The sequence below is a fragment of the Suricata suricatta genome, chromosome X (genome assembly GCF_006229205.1).
Source record: "Suricata suricatta isolate VVHF042 chromosome X, meerkat_22Aug2017_6uvM2_HiC, whole genome shotgun sequence".
In the NCBI taxonomy this organism is placed as follows: domain Eukaryota; kingdom Metazoa; phylum Chordata; class Mammalia; order Carnivora; family Herpestidae; genus Suricata; species Suricata suricatta.
The window spans coordinates 38,545,664-38,556,819 of record NC_043717.1 but is presented as its reverse complement, the minus strand read 5'-3'; the positions used below and the strand labels follow the sequence as shown (position 1 = coordinate 38,556,819).

Below are 11,156 nucleotides of genomic sequence, written 5' to 3'. Positions count from 1 at the left end.
CCGCCCCTCGGCGCCCTGCTCGCGCTCGTCCGCCGCCGCCGCCTCCAAGCTCCACACTCCCAGGCTGTGCTGCAGGCCCGGGCAGTGCCCCGCGCCCTTGTCGCCGTCGCGGCCGCCGTCCAGTACGGAGGGGACGAGCAGCAGCACCAGCGTGTACAGCACCAACAGCAGCGCGAACTTGCAGTACTCCCGGCGCCGCCGCCGCCGGCCCTTCATCGCTCACCGAGCCCCCCACCCTCCGAGCGGGTGGGGCACCCGTCCTCTCCCCTTCCTCAGAAATCCCGTCCCGGGCCCGCGCCTCTGGCCTCTTCAGGCCCCTCTGCGCCTGGACGAGCCGCGCCACCCGCGCGGTGCATCCACAAGGGGAAACTTGGGAGGCGGTGGTGCTGGTGGCGGCGCCCCTACCCGCTCTCGGCTCAGCCGCTGGAGAGCCGCCTATTGGCTGGTTTGGCAGCCGTCCGCCCCGCCTTCGACCTCGCAGCTTCTCCCCGCCTCTTCACCCGCGCGGGATTGCCCAGGGCTCTGCCAGATCTGGGCGGGGTTGCTGCGGGGTGGGGACGGTGTTTGGGGCGCACCGAGCCAGACCCCACCTTTCCCCAACCCCTCCGTTGGGAAGGCAAGTCTTCATGAATCAAGACTTCAGGCAAGGGAGGGGCTCATGTGTACAGAATGTACCCAGTGACGGGACGTGGACCCCGCCCGGAGAACTCCACCGAGCCTTCTGTTTTGTGTCCCCCCGTCTGGTCGTCTCTGTCGTAGGCGGACTCGCCTCCATGCCATTTAGAGCGGGGCTCCTGGTCACTATCCACTTCCAGCGTCCCCATCGGCCCCGGGGGTGGGTGTTCCTGAGTTCTGGATGGGAAAACATCTCCACTAGGATAAAGATACTCAGTTGCACGTAATACATTCACGCAGCGCAAGTCATTGTTAAGGTGTAGCCTTTGTGAAGTGTTGTGTTCCTTAGGGTTTTGCCCGCCCAGGGCTATGCACATCTTTAGACACCCTGAAGGTCAGTTAACTCACTTGTAAAAATGCAGATGATTTTTTAGCACCTCCATACCTCCTGCCCTTGTGAGATTTGGGGGCCACTTGTTACCACCGCATAACCTAGGCCGTACTGACAGGTGAGCAAAAGACATTTACAGAAGTAGAGTTAGGTATGATGGTGGACTGTCTCCGGCGATCAGTGTTTAAAAGGACCCATAAGCAGGGATATGTGCTCAAGAATGGATGGAAAGGGGACAGGAAGTCCGAGAGGCAGATTAAACTTAAAGTTCCTGAAATCCAAAAGAGAACTAAAAAGGAGAATTTTGCCCTGTTTCAGCAAGATAGCGAGCACCCCCTTGGAGGAAGCTGTTGTAAGGTTAATGGAAGATAGAAAGCAAATCCACTTGTCTCCACCTGGGGAAAGTGCTCAAATTGGAAAAGTGAGAACATCTCCAAAGATCTCTGGGCTGTTTCATCACAGAAACTACTCCAGTGCTCCAACTCTGAAATCATTAGCTGACACATCGTGCTGTCTGCCCACACTTCCCGTGCCTTTCAGCCATTTGTTCAAATCCTCTCTATTCTCCAGCCTCATTGACCACTACCTTCACTTTGGTCTCAGTTTTGCATATTCGGCTAAGAGACCCCAGACCATTTTCTTAACAACACATCTGCCAATAACCTAAACTCCCTGACCTTATGACCTCTGGTTAAACCCTGCCTTGGGCTTTCTCTGTGCCTGCAAACACTGTTGCAAGAACTTTCCCCAGAGGACTGATAAAGTCATCATCATCAACCTCAAAGTGTCCGTGAAATCCTATACATTTCATGTCAATTCCAAGTCTCTGGTTCATTATGACTATTTCAAACCTGCTCTGCTCTCCTCAGACTCCTGATATCCTTCTTTGCACTCCTTCCCCTGTTTTCAACAAATGAAGTTCCCTCCTACTGCATAGAGAAAATGAAACTATTAGACAATCTCACTTTCCACTGTAGAGCCATATATCCACTTACCTCTGTACCCATCTTCTCTTTTGTGGCAGAGAGATTATTTTCCAGTATGAAACTATGACTTTTTCCTTCCCTATCTTTTTACTTTTCCCTCTTCTCCTCTTTTAAGCAAGTGGATGGCTCTCTGCTCACCTGAAGGGAGGGATGTGGCTCGGCAGAATGCAAAAAATCACTGGTATTTTTTTTCCAAAAGCCTCAACTCCAGGCATGGAGGGTGTGGTCGGTTTTTTAAATAGCCAAAAATTTTTCTCCTCCCCTCTCTGCACCCTTTGGCAGTGTCTAGTCACACTGACTGTGGGATGGCCTTATGACTTGGCCAATGGGGCAGTAGTAAACACGATACAAGCAGAGGCTTGAAACATGCTTCCATGGTGGGGATTCTCCTCTGGCTGCTCTTGGGAACCCTGAAATCAACAGTTGAAGAAGCCTGGACTAGCCACATGGATCCAAGAACAAGCTGTCCCAGCTGAGGCCCCTTAGACCAGACAGCCTGTCAACTGCCAAGACAGGTGAGAGAGGAGAGCCTAGACCAGTGTTTCATAAAACACCTGGGGATCTTAGGAAACTGATACATTAAGATGGGGCCAGAGAGCCTACATTTCAAATAATCTCCTGGGTGCTGCTGCTCTGAGGACCACACTTTGCACTGAAAGATGCTACACTCTCCAGCACCAATCGAGTTGACCCAAATCAGAAGAACCACGTAGCTGACCCACAGAATTGTGGGAAATAATAGATGTGTATTATAAGATACTACATTTGGGGGGGGTTGTTATGCAGCAAGAGCTAGCTGATACAAGGAAGGTGTGAAGGCTTAGCCGAAGCATCTTGGAGAAGCAGGGGGAAAGAGTAGCACTCACTCTACTGGCTCTTCCCCTGGGCTGGGGGTGGGTGAAGAGAGAGAGAAGTCTATGGACCCCACAGCAAAAAGCATCTGAGCTCTCTTCCTCACAATGAGTCAGGGAAGAACAGCAATCACGGAACGGCTGTGTGGTTCATCTTGACAGATATCAGAGGCACTATCCCAAACCTTCCTGGGCCCCAGACATAACTCAGAGCAGCAGAAGGGTCACAGAGACAGTGTTGGTGACATCTCACGGGCACCTATGTGGACCCAAACCCAATGATCCTAAGACCCTAGGTCTATGGTACAACCCTAGAAGTAGAAAAACCCTAGGAATTACCAAGGTAAATTGCCCCACAGAAAGCTCAATCAGAAATAAAGTGGTTTACTGGGGCGTCTGGTTAGCTCAGTTGGTTGGGTGTCTGACTTCAGCTCAGGTCATGATCTCAGAGTTGGTGGGTTCGAGCCCCACATTGAGTTTGCTAGCTGTCTTCAAAAAGCATGCTTCGGATCTTCTGTCCCCCTCTCTCTGCCCCTCCTCTGCCTGTGCTCTCTCAAAAATAAACATTAAAAAATGTTTTAAAGAAATAAAGTTGTTTTCTGGGAGGTACTGGCTTCCAGTTATGGAATGAATAGGTCACAGGGATGAAAGGCACAGTGTAGCGAATACAGTCAATGGTATTGTAATAACCTTATATGGTGACAAGTGGCAGTTACCCTTGTCGTGAGCACAGCATAACAGATGGAGCTGTGAGTCGCTACGTCACACACCTGAAACTAATGTAACATTGTGTGTCACCTATAGTTTAGTTAAAGAAAAGAAAAAGCGGTTTTCTGTAAAGTGATTTCTGGCACACCTAATTTAGTAGACCTGCTACGCCTTTTTTGTTTTCCTTCTGGGACAAGAGCATATGCCCCAATCCCTGCTCTCAGTCGCCACCTCTCCTTTCTGTACCTTCAACCCCAAGCTCTCAGAGTGTTCTTGCCAACGTCAGAATTAAACGTCGTCAAATGTCTCTCTCTTTGGAAAAAAAAAATCCCATTGATTCCCATCCTCCCCTAGCACCGCCGCCACAGACACATACAGCACCTTTGTGGGACTCGGAATGTGCCCTCACCAGGCAGATGAATTTCAAAAATGAGACTGAGCACCTTGAAACAGATCCGCCTTCCTTTGGCCCCAGGTCAAGGTGTACAATCAAATTCAGAGCCTGGCTGGTGTTCCGCCTGGACTTGCGTCTGTCAGCCCTGCCCTTAGCCACGCCAACTTCTCACTGGAGAAGTCCTTTCCCTCCCCTCCTCTCCTGCTCCTTCCTCAGCGCGCTCCAGTCTGGATTCCGGCCCCGTATTGCTGCATAAACAGCTGGTTCTAAGCTTCTCAGTGGCTCCCATGTTATTGAATCCAGAGGACAATTTCCTGTCCCATCTTGGTTGACCCTCCAATAGCATTTAAGCCCTGACAGCTCCCCCCTCCAAATTGTCTCCTTTCCATTCCTGGGACATCACCCTTGTGCAGTTCGCCTCTCATTTCATAGCTGTACCTTCAGAAGAAAGCGTTTGGCTCTGTAACACGGTGATGGTACTACTAGTAGGGTTATTGCAGGGTTATTGGAAGAATCACATTTGCCAAGGATAGACAGATAGGTTGAAAGATACAACAGCCGTGCGTGAGATGAAGTAAGCTTCAACTAGGAGTTCCTGTCTTCGTTGTCGCTGTTGTGGGAAGCTCATCTTCCTCCAGCTGGTCATTCGGTGTTGGGATATTTAAGTTCTTTCAGCTTCAGGGGCGCCTGGGTGGCTCAGTCCATTAAGCATCGGACTCTTGGTTTCCACTGAGGTCATGGTCTCAAGGTTGGTGGGTTTGAGCCCCACCTTGGGGTCTGTGCTGATGCCTGGAGCCTGCCTGGGATTCTCTCTCTCCCCCTATCTCTGACCCTCCCCTGTTCACGTGCCCTCTCCCTCCCTCCCTCTCTCTCTCTCTCTTAAGACAAATAAACTTTAAAAAAAATTAAGAAAAGAATTCTTTCAGCTTCGGCCCTAGGCCCTTTCCCTTCTCACTCTATGGTGTCTTCAATAAGCCCAGATTGACATTTCCTGCCCAGACTTCTCCTTGGAGCTCCTATCCTAGAAGTCCAGCGGCCTCCTTGACATTCCTTCTTGGGGGCCTCAAGGGCATTTCAATGTTAATGTGTGAATGGGGGAATCATCTCTCCTATTGTGCAATCAGAAATGTAGGAAGTTGGTTTTAGCACCTGCCTCTTCATCAGCCCCCTTCTTTCAAGGCAGCCCATCACCAAGTCAGGTTGGTTTGACCTCATGTCCCTTTAATCCATTCATGTTTCTCCATTGCCAGTACCACCACTCTAGCCCAGGTGACCATCCTCTGTCCAGTCCCTATAAACTTGCTTAGTCTGTCTCTGTGTCCGCTCTGCCTCCTCTGATTTTGAATCAGTGGTTTACTTCAGTCATAGTACTTCTCTCCTCTGTGTGGAATCCATCATGGCTTCCAATTGGTCTTAAAGATAATCATTAAGGTTGGGGCCCCTGGGTGGCTTCAATGGTTAAGCGTCCCGACTCTTGATTTTGGCTCAGGTCATGATCTCACCATTCGTAGGATCGAGCCCTGCATCGGGCTCTGCACTGACAGCATGGAGCCTGCCTCGGATTCTGTCTGTCTGTCTCTCTCTCTCTGCTTCTCCCCTGCTTGCACTCATTCTCTCAAAATAAGTAAATAAACATTAAAGAAAGATAATCATTAATATTTGTAAAGTGCGTCATTAGGGGTCTTGAGTGCAAGACTTTATGAGGGTGTCCAATACATAGTAGATGTTCAGGAGGTATCTTTTGTCTGCTTGACTACTGGGAGGAAGCACTTTTTTTTTATACCTTTGGTCTTTGAAAGCAACCACTGACTTTTTTTTTTTAATTTTATAATGTTTATTTTTGAGAGAGAGAGAGAGAGACAGAGACAGAGATAGAGCACGAGCAGGGGAGGGGCAGATAGAAAGGGAGACACAGAATCTGAAGCAAGCTCCAGGCTCTGAGCACAGAGCTCTATGCAGGGCTCAAACCCACAAACCGCGAGATCATGACCTGAGCCGAGTCGGATGCTTAACCAACTGAGCCACGCAGGCGCCCCTACCACTATTTCTATTGAGGGGGTAAGTAATATTAACAGCAATGACTTTCCCAAAACCATCTTGCTGGGATCTGGTGGCTGGGGGTCGAGGCAGGAAGACCTACTGGCACGGGAGGAGAGGAGAATTGGAAATACGTAGCAGTAGGAAGGGAAAGGATGGACAGAGCCCGGGAAGGCAAAATCTGTGTGCTTGTCTGAGGTAAACATCAAGATTTGGGCTGGGAAAAAGAAAATAAAAGCATTCCTTTTGATTCATTTGTCCTGGTAGCTTTTCTCTTTTTTGTGAGGTTTCAAACATTATAAACAAGAGTGTAAAAATCACATTGTTAATGCTTTAAAAACCCTAAATGAACACCAAACTTCCTCAAAAATGGCTGGAGCTTTCCTTTATGATTTTTTTTCATATCTTGATATTTATTCAAAAATACGCACCGGAGCACCTGGGTGGCTCAGTTGTTAAAGTGTCCGATTCTTGATCTTGGCTCAGGTCATGATTTCACAGTTTGTGACTTCAAGCCCCACATCGGGCTCCACGCTTGACAGTTCAGTGCCTGCTTGGGATTCTCTCTCCCTCTTTCTCTCTCTGCCCCTCCCCTGCTCACGTGCTCTCTGTCTCTCTCAAAATAAATAGATAAACTTAAAAAAACACAAAAATATGCATCAAATACAATCATGTGCCTGGGGTCGTGCTAGGCTGAGGAGATACATAGAGAGAAAAACAGTCCCTGTCCCTATTCTAATGACCTTTCGAGCCTAAGAGAAGAAACTAGCTTTAACCAAATAAATCTCCCAGTGCACGAATAACCCCCAACTGAGCCAAGTGCTGTGAATAAGAACACAAGTTCTGTCAGAGAGCATGACCAAAAGGTCCACCTTAGAGCATGCACAGGTGCATGTGTGTAGTAAAGGCTTCCCAGAGGGGACACTCAAGCTGACATCTGAAGGTGGAGAAGGACCCAATCAAATGAAGTGGACATGGGGAGCCTGGGTGGCTAAGTCAGTTAAGCGTCTGACTTTGGCTCAGGTCATGATCTCATAGTTCATGGGTTTGAGCCCTGCATCAGGCTCTGCACTGATGGCTTGGAGCCTGCTTGGGATTCTCTTTCTCCTTCTCTCTCTGCCCTTCCTCTGCTCATGGCCTCTCTGTCTCTCTCAAAAATAAATAGACATTTGAAAAAATAAATGAGGTGAGAATGGAGCAACAGAAAACATAGCCAGTTCAAGCAACTTAGGCCGTTTAGCTATTCTTGCAAATTAATGTTTCCATATAAAATTTAGTATCAACTTATTGATGTCCGGAATAGAAGCTTACAGGTATTTTTACTGAGAGTGTGGTAAATTTTTTAAATAACTTAGGGTGAAAAATTATCTTTAAGATATTGGCTTGTCCTATCCAAGATAAGGGAACGTCTTTCCATTTGTTTAAGACTATTTTTGTGCCTCTTGGGAGCGTTTTAAAATTTTCATGGTATAGATTAGCATATGTCTTGTTCAATTTATTAAGTATTTTATCTTCTTGGTTGCTATTGCAAATGGATTTTTCTCTAAGATTATGTCTGCTACTTGGTTATTGTGTACATAAAGCAGTTGATTCCTATATGTTAATTTTATTTTTATTTCTTTAAAAATGTTTATTAATTTATTTTTGAGAGAGAGAAAGAAGGACAGAGAGAGAGAGACAGACAGACAGACAGACAGACTCCTAGGCAGGCTCCACGCTCTGAGCTGTCAACACAGAGCCTGACGCAGGGCTAGAACTCATAAGCCATGAGATCATGACCTGGGCGAAAGTCAAACGCTTAATGGACTGAGCCTCCCAGGGGCCTCTAAGTGTCTGACTCTTGATCTCAGCTCAGATCTTGACCTAGGGTTGTGAGTTTGGGTCCTGCTTTGGGCTCTGTGCTGGGCATGAAGCCCACTTATGAAAATGTTTTTTAAAAAGAGATGGGCAAATGAATTCTCTCCTTAGATGTATTAATATAGCATATTATGTTAATTAATTTCATAATATTGAACCAACCTTCCGTTTCAGGAGCAAATTCCAATTAGACATGGAATATTATTTACTTAATGTCATCTTGGATTCTGTCTGCTTACTTTTTATTTACTGTTTTTGCACCAATATTCATAAGTGATTTATTTTGTAATTTTCTTTTTTGTGCTGTCTTTATAAGGTTTACGTATCAAGATTATACTTGTTTCCTAAAAAAGAAAATAAAGATTTTCCTTAATTTTCTGTCTTATCTATAAATGTTTAGCAAATTTGCCCTGTAAAACTCTATGGACTAACTGCTGCTTTGTGAGATAGTTCTTTTATAACTTTAAAGAAATGGATTTGTTTAGTCTTTGTCTCGCTAATGGTGTCAATTTTAGCACAAGTGTTTTCTAGGGAATTATACATTTCATCTATATTTTCAAATTTATTTGAATAGGAGTCTACAAAAGGTCTCATGACTTAAAATTTTCCTCTGGTTTCAATGCTTGCTCCCCCCATGTAATTTCTAATCTTGTGTAGGTCTGCTACTCTGTTTATTCTTGAAACGCTGAGAAATTTCTGCTAAGATCAAGAACAAGGTAAGGAAATCCATTATCTACACAATTGTTTAACATTAAACTGGAGCTAGGGGTGCCTGGGTGGCTCATTCGGTTAAGCATCTGACTTCGGCTCAGGTCATAATCTCACGGTTTGTGAATTCAAGCCCTGCATTGGACTCTGTGGTGACAGCTCAGAGCCTGGAGCCTGCTTCACGTTCTGTGTCTCACTCTCTCTGCCCCTTCTTAGCTCACACTCTGTCTCTCTCTGTCTCTCAAAAATAAACATAAAAAAATGCTTTTAAAAACAGAACATTAAACTGGAGATCGTAGTCAATACAATAGTGGTTTGTCTATTTCACAGGCTTTTTTTTTTCAAGAACTCTGATTTACTAATTAGATGTGAAAAAGGTATACTGCTTTCCTTTTTTATCTCATTAATTTCTGCTTTTATCTTTATTCTTTCCTCATTATGTCTTTGTTTTACTCTCTTGTCCTCTTTCTGGCATTTTGAGTTGGGAATTTAGTTCATACATTTTTATTTTGTTATTTTTTTCATCTTTATTGATATTGACATTATTGTTATAAGTAATATATGAGCATATAATTATCAATATATGTAAATATGATTTATTTGTTGATACATATTCATATTGTTTAAAGGTATAGAGTTTCCTCCAATCACTTTGTTAGTTATATCCAATCATTTCTGATATACAGTGTTTTCATTAGCATTATTTCTAGAAATTCCCTTATTTCATTTTTTATTTCCCTTCCTCCCCAGAATTCTTTAACAGATTTTTTAAATTTCCAGGTAGAATTTTTGTTTTTATTGCATTATGATCAGAGAATATTATTTATAATAGTTCTATCTTATGTAACTTACTGATACTGCCTTTGTGACTTAATATATGATCAATGTCTATGAGTGTTTCATGTGTGCTTGAGAAAAAGTTGTATTATCTCTCTCTTTTTAAAAGTTTATTTATTTAACCAATATCCACACCCAACATGGGACTTGAACTCATGACCCCGGGATCCAGAGACCCATGTTCTATTGACAGAGCCAGCCAGGTGCCCCGAAAAGAAGTTGTATTCTCAATTATCACATTGCAAAGCTTGACATATTCTTTTCTTTTATTTATTTATTTTTGAGAGACAGAGAGAGACAGTGCGAGCAGGGGAGGGTCAGAGAGAGAGGGAGACACAGAATCTGAAGCAGGCTCCAGGCTCTTAGCGAGCTGTCAGCAACAGAGCCCAATGTGGGGCTCGAATCCACGAACCGTGAGATTATGACCTAAGTCGAAGCCGAACACTTAACTGAATGAGCCACCCAGGCACCCTGACATATTCTTAATTATATACCTTATTAATTTGTCATTTAAGTCATCTGTATTCTTATTCACTTTCTGTCTATTTGATCTGTCTTATACTGAAAGTGGTATGTTAAAAGCTTCCTATCATTAGCGAATTTACATCAATTTCTCGTTGCATCTCCTGCAGCTTTTGCTTTATAAAGGGGATTGCTGTGGTTACTCGCTTCTTTTTAAAGTTTATTTTTGAAAAAGTGCAAGCCGGGGAGGGGACAGAAGATCTGAAGCAGGCTCTGCACTGACAGGCTGACAGTAGCAAGCCCTCTGTGGGGCTCAAACTCACTAAACTAGACATCATGACTCAGCCAAAGTCAGATGCTTAACTGACTGAGCCACCCAGGCGCCTCTGGTTACTCACTTTACAAACAGTTAAGTCAGGCAGAGAAGGACAAATACCATATGTTTGCACTCATAGGTCTAACAGGAAAAACCTAACAGAGGACCATGGGGAGGGGAAAGGGGGAAAAGAGTTAGGGAGAGGGAGGGAGGCAAATCATGAGAGACTCTTGAATACTGAGAACAAACTGAGGACTGAAGAGGGAGGGGGGAGGGGAAGGGGGGTGATGGTCATGGAGGGGGGCACTTGTGGGGAAGAGCACTGGGTGTTATATGGAAACCAACTTGGCAAGATGCTGGGAGCCATTTCTGAAGTAAGGTGGGTTTGCAAGGCCTCCCACCGTCAGATGGCGACCTGCGTCTACACCCACTCAACCCCCACTCAATTTCTGCTTGAACACCAACCCCCAAGGCGCCTGACTGACTGATATCAGGAGTGACTTGCCTTCTTATGCTAAAAATATGTGAATTGTACCTTTTGAAAAAACTTGTTATGGGAGTTTCTTCTTTTGTGATTATAGGAGCAAATGTCACATTTCCTGAGAAAACCTGTTTTTCTTTCCCTCGGAAAATGGGCTATTGACCCCTGCTCACAAAGACCTAACTCTTGCCTTTGCTGTGCTAAAAACTTTGCCTTGTATTTGAATGCTAAAGATCCCTTCCTTCCCCATGTGATAAGGATCTAGTCACCTACTTCAATCTCTATTGGTAAAGATTATGCATGAGTCTTCTACTAATCTATGTTTTGGGAAATTTTTACATACCAAAGACTTTGTTACCAGAAATCATTGTCTAAGGCAAGTGCCACTTCTGTTTTGTACCCCAAACATTTTTTCAATAAATAAAGCTGACTCTCCGGTCAGAGCAGAGATGCCTGCCTGGTGAGCAGAAAGAACCTCCTGCCTCTCTCATTCCCCTCCCTCTTCGCCGACAC

At 45.1% G+C, this 11,156-nt stretch overlaps 1 protein-coding gene across 1 annotated transcript in view; it reads right to left on the bottom strand.

Annotated features, from left to right (window-relative positions):
* Positions 1 to 414, bottom strand: part of CHST7 (carbohydrate sulfotransferase 7) — a 23,677-nt gene extending 23,263 nt beyond the window's left edge. The window contains exon 1 of the mRNA XM_029930882.1: positions 2 to 414. Coding sequence (XP_029786742.1) covers positions 2 to 216 — 215 coding nt within the window. The 5' untranslated portion in view covers positions 217 to 414. The remainder of the gene's footprint in view (position 1) is intronic.
* Between the last annotated feature and the right edge of the window lie 10,742 nt (positions 415 to 11,156).